We start from the raw sequence: 15869 nt of genomic DNA, 5'->3' as shown, positions 1-15869 counted from the left end.
CAAGTATTACTGGTCAAAGTAACATTCCCACAAACTCATTTCGCCATTAGCAAGCTGTACTTAGTTAAACAGTCATTAAACAGTGGTTTGTAAATAAAAAAAAATCTAAATTTTCTTTCATTATCCAGACTGTGCCTGTTGTTTTCTTTTTTCTGGCAACTGTTAGGTCCCTCAGAAAACACTCAATATACTTGAGAGAGATATTATAGGCAGTCTTTTCAGGGCAATTCTGTGTTACAGTCATTCTCAGCCCATACTGTTTTACTATTTCTTTTTTACGTTCAATATTCCGATTTGATTTTTCATCTTGCCCCTTGTGATCCTACTAATAACTTATTTCTGCCACCTAATCATGTTTCCAGAGTCAGATTGCCCGTTTCTTTCCTTAACCCATTCCAAAAGCACTTACTACATCTACAGTTTGTTTCTATCCTTGACATACTTCAAACCTGAATGCCCAGCAGAGTATCTGAAACAGAACATCTATAACGTATATGACTTACTAGCATTTAGACTACAGTCATACCTCATTTTATTGCACTTCGTTTCATTGCGCTTCACAGATATTGCATTTATTGCATGCTACAGAGAAATCTTTCATGAAAGGAAGTCAATCAATGCAACAAACTTCATTGTTTTCTTATTTTAGGAATTGTTTAAATTAAGGTATGTACATTTTTTAGTCCAGTAGTAATGTATGGCTGTGAGAGCTGGACCATAAAGAAGGCTGAGCGCCGAAGAATTGATGCCTTTGAACTATGGTGCTGGAGAAGACTCTTGAGAGTCCCCTGGACTGCTAGGAGGTCAAACCAGTCAATCTTAAAGGAAATCAACCCTGATTGCTCATTGGAAGGATCGATAATGAAGCTCAAGCTCAGATACTTTGGTCACCTAATGCGAAGAGAGATCTCTTTGGAGAAGACCCTGATGCTGGGAAAGATTGAAGGCAAAAGGAGAAGAGGACGGCAGAGGATGAGATGGTTAGATAGCATCACTGAAGCAATGAGCATGAAACTGAGCAAACTCAGGGAGGCAGTGAAGGACAGGAAGGCCTGGCGCAATATGGTTCATGGGGTCACGAAGAGTCGGACACGACTTAACGACTAAACAACAACATTTTTTAGACATAGTACTATTGCACACTTAATAGACTACAGTATATCATAAACGTAACTTTTATACGCACGAGGAAACCAAAAAAAACGTGTGACTTGCTTTACTGCGATATTCACTTTACTGCAGTGGTCTGGAAACCTGCAATATCTCCGAGGTATGCCTGTACAGGTTTAGTGGTCTCTAGACAACGTATGACCCATTGGGTCCATCATTTGAGAGAAAGGTAGTGCAGTCTGATGTGACCAGAATGAAGCCTAAATTTTCCTGAATCGTACTGATATTTCTCAAACTTCAATAAGTGAAAATTTACTTACCTAAAGAGATTAACAGAATGACCACAGGCAGGCAAAAAACCAGAGGGAGCAGGAGCAATTTCTGACTTCCTGCTGGCTTCCCTGTTGACTTTGCTTGTGGGAAGCTGGCATGGAGTGTCAGAAATCACAATCATGTGACTGCAGCTGACCATGGCAGTTGTACAACTTTGCCAATACAACTGGTGTGAAGATCCTTGAAATTTCAATTACATGGCAGTAATGGGCCCTGGATTTGATATGCATTCTTTAAGTTAGCGGATTTGAGGTACCTTCATTCAAAAACTGTGCTATGATGCACCATTTCAGCTAACTGAAGGTAAAACAGACAAACAGACAAACAAGAGAGTTTTAGTAGTATATAGATGTAAAAAAATCACCACTGAGATACTGCCACCTTTTGGCACCTTTTTTCTGATGGTCCCATTTCTTAGCATTTGACACATCTCTTAGCTTCCTCATAACTTGAGGGTAGATATACTGTTGCAAACAGCTTCCTTTTTTTCCCCGCTGTTGCTATTCTATTGCAAACCCTTTTTCCTGCAGACTCAATGTAAATTAAGACAAATGCATAATTAGAGCTGTTCCATTCATGCTGCTGCATTTCCCCAATGCAAACACACTGCTGCTCTTTCTGGCATTGCTGGAAAATGCCTTATTCTAAGATGTAGATAGCTCTAATATTTTGCATAATTAAGTTCTTGACCCCAATATTCTCAAATGGAGGGTTTCTAAGTTACCAGATAAAAATACTTACATTTTTGGTAGTGAGCTAGCAAGTACCTTTGTTGAAAGATTGTAGGCAGGTGACACATATACAAAAGAAGTAACTATGCACACATTACTTTTTAAAAAATGCTATTTCTATTATTATTTGACATTACAAATAGGAAAAAAAAAAGTATAAAACTTTTTTTTGTCTTCAGGATAGCAAATCATTCTAGGTAGCTGCAAATTAGTTACAGAAAAGATGTGCTGAAAAATATTCATATACAGCATTTTAAAAGTAGAAATTTATCTTTTTTCAGAGCCATTTAAATTTGTTTTCTTAACAACTAGGAGCAACAGTAAAAGAGCATCCATTATATTGTGTGAGAATTAGGTGCCATCTAGTGGTGATTTCATGTATTCTAGAACTTGACATATTTGTGAATATTGAATGATGATTACCTAATTTTGTTTAAAAATACAAAAATGCACCAAAAATGTAACACTCCTGATCAAAACTTCCCTCCAGTGCACTCCATATATTTCCTTTTCTAACCATTTTCAGTGTTTTTCTTTTATGCCCAAGAATGTCAGCATTTTCCCCTCATGTTTTATCCTCATGAATTATTGTTTAAATTATTAATTTTTTCTCTAATTCTTACGTGTGGGTGTTTTCAATACCTATGCAACAAAATCAATGCCTTAATACTGAAAACACATACTAGATCTGTGCATACTTCAAACTGATTAGGAAGAAATGCAATAGCGTCTTATGCAAGCATACGACTCTGCTATTCATCAAAACAACCTGTTTGGAGCTGTTTCAATAGCTGCATTAATCTTAATGAACTGACTTCTTAAAGCATGATAACTTTTTTCAGGCTGGCATGAAAACCTGAAAAAAGAAGAGTTGCTTTAATTAATAGTAGGGAAATGCTGTGCTCATGTAATTTCTGAAAGATGTCTTCCTAATCATTTCCAAAGTGTGCACTTTGATGGACTGATTATGTGCCATCAAGTCAGTGTCATTTGTGCCTCAAGTGAGAACTCTGAGTTCATTTGTTTGATGAACCGTTTGTTTTCTTGGCTATTCATGGTATTCTCAGGAGTCTTCTCCAAAACCTGTAGTTCAAAAGCATCAATACTCTTCTCACCTGCATCTTCAAAGTCCAACTTTCACTTCAACAGACTATCACAGGGAAATCATTGCCTGTACAGTTCCAATCTTTGTAGGTATAGACATATCCAGGCATCTGAATAACTTTTCCAAGCCCTTCATGGCTACTCTACCAAGTGCTAGTCTGCAGTGTATTTCTTGATTGCTAATTCCTTTACTGCTGATAGTTGGTTCTGAAAGGCAGAAGCTATTTACCACTTCAATATCTTCACTGTCAATTCTAAGAGTGGTTGTCGTACCTGTTGTAATTAGTTTGGCCTACTTTATATTTAATCTTAATTCCATTTTTTTCACTGTGCTCCTTGACTTTAATTACTAGAGCTTGCAGATCATTTGCCTTTTCAACTATTAGAGTGGTGCCATTAGGACAGTGCAGGTTACTGATGTTTCTTCTTCCAATTTTAAAACCATGCTCATCTTCTTCAAATCCAGTTTCCTTCAATATATATTCTGCATAAAGGTTGAATAAGTAAGGGGAGAGTATGCAGCCTTGTTTCATTCCTAAAGTGAGCACCAACATTGTAAATTCATTCCCATGTATGGTTATTTTCTAGGATATTGCAAATAATGTAGTGGTTCTATTTTTTCCCTTCAAATATGTATTTTTTAAAAAATTAGATGTAATGGTCAGTATCTTAAACCATCTCAAATGACTTATGGAATTCGTGAAAGGCTAGAATCTTACATATTTGTACATAAAAGTACATTCTTCTCAATTATTAGGAGTTCCTTATGACTACTATTAGACTGAATTATACATATTAGTGGTACCAGATGTAAGCTCCAAAAATCCATTTAAGAAAGAATCAAGACTGAAACAATTTCATCTAATTCTAAATAACACACACACACACACGCACACACACCCATAGAGTTCAATCCAGCACTTCAGTTGGCAATATTAGTGATGATGTGTGGTAAGATGAGAATTTCTAAATTTCTAAATTTCTAAAGCTCAGGAATTTGGCTTTTGAAATAATCGTAATATTTATTTGACTTGCTTTCTCAAGACTATCTGACAGAGTATTTCTCATAATTCAACTGAGTCTTATTTCCACTTTCATCTAAGATTTCTTTAAAGCAATTACACAAAAATAGTAAAGAAATGATAAGTTTAATTAAATTGATTCAGTTTAGGTGCCGCCTGAGCCCAGACAACTCTGGGTGGCTCACAATGTAACAAAAAAAAAAATGCAATATGAATAATCAGAGACAAAATAAAGAACAAGAAAAATAAGAACCAAAAATGAGAGAGAGAGAGAGAGAGAGAGAGAGAGAGAGAAAGAGAGAGGGAGGGAGGGAGGGAGGGAGGGAGGGAGGGAGGGAGAACAAGAAGATGGTTTGACAACAGCACACAAAACACATCCCACAGGGATCCCACCCTAGCCCGAGGCTTGGAAGAACAACCAGGTCTTTAAGATCTTCCAGAATGCCATCAAGGTGGGAGCTACACAAATTTCCAGAGGAACCTCATTCCAGAGGACACGAGCTGCAACAGAGAATGTGTACTCCTTGGGTCCCGAAAGATGACTTTCTAAATGAAGGGACCTGAAGTGCACCAACCCTATCAGCTCATACTGGCCAGGCAGACACCATGATAGGTGGTCCCTCAAATAACCAAGCACCACGACATGCAGGGCTTCATAAGTCATAACCACCACTTTGAATCACATCGAGAAGCAAACTGACAGCCAGTGCAGCTCACAGAGCAAAGGTATCACATGGGCATACCGTGCCATACCCACCGCTTCCCATTCAGAACTACTGCTGTGTTCTGGACCAGTGGAAATTTCCAAGTGGCCTTCATGGGCAGCCCCAGGCAGAGCTCACTGCAGTAGTTGACACGTGAGCAACTAGGGAATGAGTGACTGTCTGAAGGGCATCCCAATCCAGGAAAGGGAGTAACTGGTATATGAGATGAAACTGTGTAAAGGCAGCCACAGCTGCCACCTGCTCACCAAGCATAATACATTTATTTATTTCTTTAGAAATAAAAATATTTTTAAATATCTTTTACTCAACACATTTGACCTGACACTTTAATTAAGGCAGTCTGTTGCTTTCCAGGTACTGTAAATTACAGCTTCTAGCATTCACAAAGCCAGCAATGGCCAAACTTGTTAGGATGACAATCATATCCCAACATATTTGGAAGGCAAAGAATCAAGGAAGACTGAATGTCATGTCATGGCATGCATGCATGCATACACACACACACACACTCTGTATGTGTGTTTGTTTGTGACCCTAAATAATGTATGTGTATATGTGTAGTGTTTGTGTGGGTGCATTTTGTGTGTGACCCTAAATAGACAAGGGTGATGCGAACTGGAAGGAGGAAATTCTGTATGCTGACATTTTTCTTAAAGCAGAGTAACAGAGTAATAATCTCTATAACAGAGATTGAAAACTTGTGCTGCCAGGTTGCATGAAACTACAAAGTCGGTTTTTATGGTCCCTGGTGCCAACAACAAACCACTTTTGTTAAAATCTGGTGGCAAGATTTCCTGACATTTTTAAATAGCAAACACTAAACATTGTAATGTACCTAGTTTGAGAATAATAATAATAATAACAACAACAACAACAACAACAATTTCAAAACTCTACTTCCTCCAATATCTGTAAAGGGGATGTTTAAAATACTCTCACCAATCACTTTGCCATACATCATTTCCCCATTTGCTAAGGCATTTGTTCCCCAGAAAAGTTAATATATGCAAGATTATAAAAAGACTTGCTCTATATTAATATTAAAAACTCTTATCATGCCAGAACATTTACAAGATCAGTCACCCCCCCCCCACATATATATACACATACATACAGTATATACACCCCCTATACACACATACACCAGTGCAAAGTGGCTTCAAGATTTGAGAGCAGACCACAGCAATCTCCCCGAATAGGAACCAGTCACCATCACAGTAGCAGACACTCAACAGCAAGTCAAGAACACAAAGACCCGGACAGAACCTGGCCCAGACATGATCCACACTTCCTGGCTAAAGAAACTAACAGCAGTGCATGAACGCCTAGCAGCACAGATGAATCAACTGCTAGCAGCAGCTCCCACCCAGACTGGCTAACACAAAGAAGGATAGTGCTGATCATGAAAGACCCCCACAAGGGAACAGCACTGTCCAACTACCAGCCAATAATCTGCCTCCCTACAACATGGAAAGTCCTATCAGGCATTATAGCTGCTAAGCTACAGGAACATATGGGCCAGTACATGACCACTGCTCAGAAAGGCATTGGGAACAACACCAGGGGCTCAAAACACCAGTTGCTCATAGATGCAGCATAGAGCAGTCACCCGAGACTCAAGGTCTAGACAGACCAATCTGAGCACAGTCTGAATTGACTACAGGAAAGCCTACAACTCAATGCCACACACAAAGATCTGTGAAGGCTTGGCACTATACAAAGTCAACAGAACATGAAGGACCTTCCTCAAGAACTCAATGGTACTGTGGAGGACAACACTAGGAGTCAACTCAAGACAGCTTGCACAAGTGGCCATCAAGTGCGGCATATACCAGGGTGACGCACTGTCCTCGCTGCCGTTCTGCACAGGCTTGAACCTCCTCAGCCAGATAAGCACAAGGTCTGAATACAGATACTATTTCAAGAGTGGAACTACCATCAGTCACCTCCTCTACATGGATGACATCAAGCTCTATGGTAAGAATGAACGAGTCATCCATTCGCTGATCCACCTGACAGAGATTTACAGTGAGGACACTGGGATGTCATTTGGACTGGAGAAGTGTGGCCAGATGGTAGTAGAGAGAGGGATGATACTTAAGACTGATGGGGTGGAACTACCAGCGGGCCACCAAGCAGACATACAGACCAGCTACATGTATTTTGGTATCTCACAGTCCTATGTATACCATGATGAGGAGGCAAGAAAGACAGTGACATCCAAGTACCACCAAAGGATAAGACAGGTCCTGAAGAACCAGCTCAATGGGAAGAACAAGATCCATGCCATCAACATGTATGCCCTGCCAGTCATCAGCTACCCTACCTGAATTGTGAGCTGGCCAAGGGAGGACATGGAGGCTGCCAATGTGAAGACCCAGAAGCTCCTCACAATGTACGGAGGTTTCCACCCAAGTCCAACACCCAGAAACTGTACACCAGGCGGAAAGAGGGCAGGTGAGGTCTGGTGAGTGTCAAAGCCACTGTCCTGGACAAAATCCAGAACATCCAGGAATACATCAGTAGGATGGCATCAAAGATGAGCTGCTGAGAGAATGCCAGAGGCAGTAACAGATATGGGAGGAAGTTCAAGCAGAGGAAGTGCCATGGCAAGACAAGGCCCTGCATGGGATGTACCAGCAACAGATAGGTGAGGTGGCTGACACATTGGGAAATCCTACCAGCTGCTGGAAAGGGCTGGACTAAAAGACAGCACTGGGGCACTGATCATAGCAACACAAGAACAGGCACTAAGCACAAGATCCATAGAAGCAGGGCTCTACCACAGTAGGCAGGACCCAAGGTGCAAACTCTGCAGGATATAAATGAACAGTATAAAAGCAATTTACTTTCAGAGACTCCAAATCTTAACAAAAGGGAACTAAAATAATAAAAGTATCTAAATTAATAAAAAGCCCCAATCCTTTTGCTTTTCGTAAGGCCTTGAAAACCTGGTTTTATGCCCAGCCTGGGGCCCCGAGTGTGCGAAGGGCCCCGTTTCATGGTTGTGCTGACACCGATGGTTTTTAAAGATCTCTTGGCTGTATTTATATTTAATTTTCTGTATTGTTTTAAGTATTTGATTGTTTTTATTTTTGTTAGCCACCCAGAGTGACTGGTCTGAGATGGGTGGCTATATAAATTGTATGTATGTATGTATGTATGTATGTATATCAGTTTAAAAAAAAAAAATTTTGCCAGGTAGAAAATGAATATCCAGCAGACAGTTCGACACCAAAAGCAGACATTTGATATTAATAATAAGCCTGGTATAATAGGCTATTAAATTCTCCAAGTGAATTTCCCTGTTAACCCCAAATGACAACCTAATAATAGCGACAATAATAAGGGCTAAAAAGACTGAGCACAAAGTGAAAGAAAACGAGTAACAGTTGATATCCACCCACATGACTCTCCCCAAAAGCACTTTTATGGGCAAATGATAACTGAATTCTGTATCTGGGGATTAAAAAAAAACAAAAAACCCTCAAATTTTAGGATTAAAACAAATCAAAACAAAAAACCCCAACACTTTGGGTTAAAGCTTTCTCATATGCTAAAAAGCATGGACATTGTAAATTAAGTGAAGTTACTTACTGGGTTCACCATAATGCAGTATGGTTTTGCACGAATCCAGACAGTGTGATTTATAAACCATGATTCATGATTATGTGTGAACATAATAATTATGTCACCACCCATCTCATTAAAAAAATGACTCTGGGCGGTTTACAGGGAAGCTAAAATCAGTTAAAAATACAATATAAAATAGACCTAAATAAATAAGAAATAAATATAGTCCAAGAGTTGATGTTAATTGGCAAGTAGCTCAGGGAGCGTCATCAGGATGCTATCCACTCCCAGGGTTGAATAAAATTCTTGTTGCCTCACGCAAGCTGACAGAGCCAGGTCTTTAGTCCTTTCCAGAAAGCCAGGAGGGTAGGGGCCCACTGCACCTCTGGGGGGAGAATATTCCAAAGGGTGGGGGCAATGGCAGAGAAGGCTCTCCTCCTGGGCCCCGTCAGCTAACATTCTCTCGCTGAAGAGGTCTGCAACACGCCCTCTCTACTTGACCGGGTGGGACTGGTTAATGTGATGAGGATGAGACGGTCCCTCAGGTAACCTGGACCCATGCCATGTAGGGCTTTAAAGATAATAATTAAACCAGATAAGCAATTTGTTTGTAAGGCCAAGATACATAATAATAATAGTTATTGCTTTGAGAAAAGATGTTGCTGCTTTAAGAAATTTGCTCATTAAAGTTAATGTAGCTCTTTAAACAGTTGCGCCTTTTTAGAAATCTGTGTGGAAACCTGAAAAAAGTGGACACACTTTAATGAAGAACAGAGATGCTGTGCTTGTCTGTAATTTGAAACATTTTTAAAGGATGCATAACCTTTTTTATTAACAGATTGCATTTTCTCTAACAACTGAAAGTGGCTTACATGGGGTACTTCCTAATTATTGCAAGAACAACCCTGTGGAATGAGTTAGGCTAAGAGAGAATGATTAGCTCATTGTCACCCAAGAAGTTCCATGGTCAACTATAGACTTCATCCTGGGTCTCTCTGGTCCATGTCCAGCACTTTTACTATATTTTATTTATTTATTTATTTATATTTCAAATTTAGACATCGCCCATCTCACAAGGAAGTGACTCTGGGCGGTTTACAATAAAGCAACAAATAAATATTAATTAAAATACAATAAAAACAGTATATAGCATATTATGTATTGGTTACAATTGTTATAATTATTGCTAACTGAAAGACATCATAGCACAAGGTGTTTTGCCTTATAGGTTTAGCCATCTCTGATTGGGAAGTTGATATGAGAATAGTTGATACAGGTTTTAGTCTCTATGTTGGACATCGATATTGTGTGTGTGTGCGCGCGTGTGCATGCCAATTTGTTATGGCAGCTTCATAAATATAAAATAGCTTTCCTTAAACTGGTAACCTCTAGTGAGCTGGGATTATAATTCCCACAAATCTTAACTGGAAATGTTTTGATGGTATTAGTTGGGAACTTTAAGTGTAATCTTAACAGATATGGACAGTGTCATGTTAAAGGAAAGTTACTATGAACTATTCTGAGAAACAAACAATTGCAACTTAAATAAATGGAAGCACCAATTCAAGCTGATTTACACAACATTTTAAATGCAATTGGATTGAAAATCAATGTCTATGTTAGTAGAAGTAAAGAACTATCAAAAACCATAAACTGTGGCAAAACTTGAGGTGTATTGTTACATCTCCCAATATGCTTATATGAAGAAGTATGGATGAGTTGAGAGGAAGAAGAAAATTAAGAATGTTGTGATTGGGTGGAGTTATGAAATTCTCAGAGAGAGGTGAGAAGTATAAAGAAGAAAATCAAAGGTGTGCATTAGTGTATGGATATGATAGAAGTAAAGATGGTTCACAAGGGCAGAAAGATATAGATTGGTATACTAAATGGTATTGGTGTAAATTAAATTTCCTTTACTTTTTCTATTTCATGCCTTAATTTTTCCTGCTTTAACTCCTTTTGCTTAGTACTATTATTTATTTTTCTGTGCTTTGCATAGTCTGCTTACTGTGAAAAAGAATATAATCTCCTTATATAGCCTAATGTAATTTCTCACAGATTCTTTTTAATTTCTCAAATAATTGTCTTGCAATAATAATTGATGCATGAAAACTGTCACTCAGTAATTTTCATAAGGTGTGGTTGTAATGGCTAATTCAGAAAACATGCTAAGATATGATTTGCTTAATGTGGTTTATTAGGCAGGTCACAGTGTCCTAATCCACATATAACAGGATCTCACATATAACAGGAACACAGAAAGAGGCTCAGGTCCTATTCTTCCTTCCTCTTAATAACTTGAGATGGTTATGATAGAATAGAGTGAAGCTGCCATTTGTAATTCTCCCACTGGTAATAGTAGGCAGAAAGCTCTGAAATAAGAGCATTCTATGATGGATTAAAAGTGCTTTGTTCCCTTAGAGGGGTCTGAAATGGACCTGTCAGCCAATTTCCCTTGTATTATTAAATAATACTCATAAATGCATTAAACAGACCATTCATAAGTAGCTCAGTCTTAAAGAGATAAGTCATAGAGATATACTTGACCAGACAAGTATGAGTTGACAGGATAGATTTGCTGTTTATTCTGTACCATTCTCATTCAAGACTGTTCTGCTCATCATCATCTGCTTTTATTCAATTACACATATGGTCAATCAAACCATGGCTAAAGGTATGTAAGATGATGATGATGATGATGATGATTTATCATATTTATATAGCCACGCATCTCACACAAGGTGACTCTGGGCCACGTACAACAATTAAAAAAAAACATAAAAACAACTACGTATAAAAAGTAGTAAAAACACACAAAACAGGAGGGGATAAAATAAATAAGGGAGCCACTGTAAAATCTCCCTGATCCCCTGGGAACCCCAGGCCTGATCACATAGCCAGGTCTTGAGGGACTTATGGAATGTTAAAAGGGATGGAGCTAATCTCAATTCCGGGGGGAAAAGATTCCCCAAGGCAGGCGCCACAGCACAAAAGGCCCACCTCCTGGGACCTGCCAAATTTATTTCTCTAGCAGACAGGATCTGCAGCATGCCTTCTCTGCCAGATCTGACAGGACAGGCAGATGTAATTGGGGAGAGGTGGTCCCTCAGGTAACCCGGCCCCATGCCATGAATGGCTTTAAAGGTCAAAACCAGCACCTTGAATTACACCAGTGCAGCTCATGAAGCAGAGGTGTAATGTATACCACCCTAGGGGCATACATAGCTGCCCGCGCCGCTGCATTTTGCACCAGTTGAAGCTTCCAGATACGCTTCAAGGCAGCCCTATGTAGAGCACATTACAGAAATCTGAACGGGAGGTGAACATGGCATGAGTGACAGTGATTAGGTCCCTCTGATCTAGGAAGGGAGGCAACTGGCGCACAACACAAAGCTATGCAAAGGCCCTACTAGCCACAACTGCCACCTGCTCTTCGAGCAGGAGTCATGAGTCCAGGAGGACCCCCAGATTGCACACAGGGTCTGTCTGGGGCAGTGCGACCCCATCCAGTACCAAAGATGGCATAACTCTAGCACCAGAAGGCCCCAGAATCCATAGCCACTCAGCCAGTTATGTGGGGTGCCACAGGGCTCAGTGTTCTCACTTCTCCTATTTAATATCTACATGAGACCGCTGGGTGAGCTCATCCGTCGCCATGGGGTGAGGTATCATCAGTATGCTGATGATACCCAGTTATACATCTCTGCCCCTGGTGAATTAAGTGATGCTGTGAACGTCTTATCCTGGTGCCTGAAGACTGTGAAGGTCTGGATGGGGAACAACAGGCTTTAACTGAACACTGGCAAGCAGGTGGCTGAGCTCACAGCTCCAAGGACCCTGTCCACTTCCTCAGGTCCAACAGGTTCAAACCGTTCCCAGATAACAGGGCAAGACTCCTCCCTAGGCACTGGACCTGCAGTAAAGCCAGCATCCAACTGAGAATGAATCTGAGAGATTTTATACAACAGATGCCGAGAAAGTTCCTCTGCACGTCCCTGCAGAAGGTTCTCCAAGCCATCCTTACCCAGGAGGGCTTGTGTCACCTGAAACAGGGCTGCGGGGCAGCTATCTGCGGACACAATAAGAGTGGAGGAATAATGATGCTTCGCCGCCCTTATTGACACTAAGTAGCCATGAATAGCCGCTCTAACCCGTGTTGAGTTCGTCCCTTATCGAGCGCCAGCGATGTTCTAGACATCTCTTCTCTCCCTTCCTCTCCCTTAGCTCTTCTGTAAACCCTGGAGAGTGCTGGGATCCCCAAGAGGAGAGAAGTCGCATGGGTGTGATCTGATCCAAAGCCTCAGCCGCCCCTTCATTCCAAGCAGCTACCAAGGCTTCAGATGGACCATGCAGCAGACCAACAGGAACAACCCCCAGCTCCCTCTGGAACCCATCCAGGGCCATTAGTCGCCAGGGCGGAATGATCTAATAGGTCCAGCCTCCCTGCAGTGGATAGTGGTGCTAGGGAATCTCATTGTGATCAGGGCATGATCTGACCATGACAAGGGGGACACCAAAAGCTCCCCCAATTTCAGATCACATAGGCACTGCTTTGACAGGAACATCAGATCCGGTATATGACCACTGTTCTATGTCGGGCTCTGGATGATTTGGGATAGGCCCATGGCTGTCATGGTGGCCATGAACTCCCAAGCCCCCTCAGACCCCATCCCTAGAGAAGGCAAACTGAAGTCTCCCAAGACCATAAGCCTGGAGAACTCCACTGCCAACCCAGAAATGGTGTCAAGGAGCTCAGGCAGGGAAGTTACTGTGCAGCAGGGAGGCCGGTACAACAGCAGTAATCCCATTGATCCCTAGAGCCCAACTTGATGAACAGGGTCTCACATCCAGTGACCTGTGGTGCAGCGCCCCTGAAAGCTGTAAGAGATTCCCGGATGACGATTGCCACACCTCCACCCCTGCCCAGGACTCTCGGCTGATGCCACACTCAAAACTCAGCTGGGCATAACTCTGTGAGGGCTACCCTGCACTCTGAATCCAGCCAGGTCTCAATGATGCATGCTAGGTCAGCCCTCCTTAATAGATATCCTCCTTAATAGGATATACAACCAAAAAATTATAGCACTTCCTTTTAATATCAGAGAGCATCTTCCAGATGTCTTCACGAAGTCCTAAACAGTACCTGATTTACTTTAGTATAAATGGAATATATACTGTAGTTTATCAGCAGATTTTCAAGATAGAACATAGTCTGTCAGCTATGTTTGACACAATAGAAAGCATATTTAACAATATCTTTGTTAGCTTAAAGGTACTGCTGCCGTAAGGTTTAGTTTTCTAAACAGTTGAGTTGCCCCTGCCAGATACCTCATTTCATTCTTTTCAGAAGCTCAGTTTTAAGCAATGTACAGACAAATATATAAAGTTAGAAAGTGACATAAAAACATATGAGGTGATATATGGTTACTTGGTAAAAAGTAAATATATTGACTTCTGTAACAGAACTTCATTAAAAAACAAAAGGCCTTTACCTTCCACTCATCCAGAACAGCAATGTACAGTAGTATCTGTGAAGGATTCCATGTGCTAAGGGGACTGAAGAGAGATTGCCAGTAAGCAAATGCACATTATCTCCTCTAAATTAGACCACTGTTTCTCCTACATCCATCATGCATCTCTCTTACGTAAGATAACATCCTATAAATATCTATTCACAAGTATGTCATAGTGATTCAATGGGTTCATTCCCATGTAAGAAACAATAGGATGTTAGTTCAATCTCTTGAACTCTTCATCTAATAAGTAGGGCATCCACATCCAACAGTTTCACATAATGTAAGTCAGTTTTGTGATTGTGCATGATAAATGATAACCTTTAATCTCAAATTTTATTTATTTTTGTGAAGAAACAGTATGTTACAGCATATGTATCTTATAACAGTGCTCACAAAAAGACTATAGGTAGGCACAGCTCTCATAGGAAATATTAACAGACAGGAAATGGGAAATTACTCCCTGAATCAATATTAACTGTATTTTTTTTTTAAAATTGCTTTTGCTTATAGTGAGTACAATACAAAGATATACCTGCTTGTTTATTGCAGCCTGATATATTGGGACAACAACTCTCAGAATTCCCAGTGAGCAGGGCTGAGTGATATGCTGTTAGCTGATAGTTCTGAGAAATGTAACCTTAACGTATCTGGTTGGTACCAGTTTGCAAAAGGCTGTCCTAAGACTATAAAAAACACTTGTATTTGGCTTGATTTAGCAACTTACATAATCTGCCTCAAGTATACCATAGCAGTACTCTATTGATGAAACTATCACCATGTGTCTTTGAACTGTTGCTGTCTGAAGAAATCTATTCAGGTAAACATACAGGAACTCTCACTACCTTGCACATTGTGATCTAGAATATTTCAAGTTCAAGGTTCTAGAACACTGCCTTACTTGTTTGGGGGGAGATTAATGTTTTCTGTTTAAACACACTAAAATTTTGGTAGTTCACTCCCCCCCTTTTTAAACTATTACTATATTTCACATATGGACATCAGTTGTACCTCCTAAGTTTCAAGACAGATTTATGTTAGATCACTATAATGCAAAACAGACACTACTCAATAGGTTGAAGTCTTTTGATATAGTGGATAAAGCACTACATAGACTATACTCCCAAACAACAATCGAGTGTATTTTAAAACTTTATTTTAAAATTTCCAAAAGTACTTTTAGGTCCAAGACAGTCTCTGAACACTTTATACAGTGGGACAAAAAAGTATTTAGTCAGCCACCAATTGTGCAAGTTCTCCCACTTAAAAAGATGAGAGAGGCCTGTAATTTTCATCATAGGTATACCTCAACTATGAAAGACAAAATGGGGAAAAAAATCCAGAAAATCACACTGTCTGATTTTTAAAGAATTTATTTGCAAATCATGGTGGAAAATAAGTATTTGGTCAATATCAGCAGTTCATCTCAATACTTTGTTATATATCCTTTGTTGGCAATGACAGAGGTCAAACGTTTTCTGTAAGTCTTCACAAGGTTTTCACACACTGTTGCTGGTATTTTGGCCTATTCCTCCATGCAGATCTCCTCTAAAGCAGTGATGTTTTGGGGCTGTCGCTGGGCAACACAGACTTTCAACTCCCTCCAAAGGTTTTCCATGGGGTTGAGATCTGGAGACTGGCTAGGCCACTCCAGGACCTTGAAATGCTTCTTACAAAGCCACTCCTTCGTTGCCTGGGCGGTGTGTTTGGGATCATTGTCATGCTGAAAGACCCAGCCACATTTCATCTTCAATGCCC

At 40.2% G+C, this 15869-nt stretch overlaps 1 protein-coding gene across 19 annotated transcripts in view; it reads right to left on the bottom strand.

The window, feature by feature from the left end:
- Positions 1-15869, bottom strand: part of BBX (BBX high mobility group box domain containing) — a 165264-nt gene that overhangs the window by 79830 nt on the left and 69565 nt on the right. For 10 of the 19 annotated variants that reach the window (XM_088144473.1, XM_088144488.1, XM_088144475.1 and 7 more), the window contains one exon: positions 14091-14154. The exons of the other annotated variants lie outside the window; for them this stretch is intronic. In XM_088144473.1, coding sequence (XP_088000599.1) covers positions 14091-14154 — 64 coding nt within the window. The remainder of the gene's footprint in view (positions 1-14090; positions 14155-15869) is intronic. 19 annotated transcript variants of the gene reach the window in all.

Source organism: Python bivittatus, unplaced genomic scaffold (genome assembly GCF_059951505.1).
Source record: "Python bivittatus isolate LINGU-HERP-01145 unplaced genomic scaffold, Pbiv_v1 ctg000350_np1212, whole genome shotgun sequence".
In the NCBI taxonomy this organism is placed as follows: Eukaryota; Metazoa; Chordata; class Lepidosauria; order Squamata; family Pythonidae; genus Python; species Python bivittatus.
This window is presented reverse-complemented; position numbering and strand designations above follow the sequence as displayed.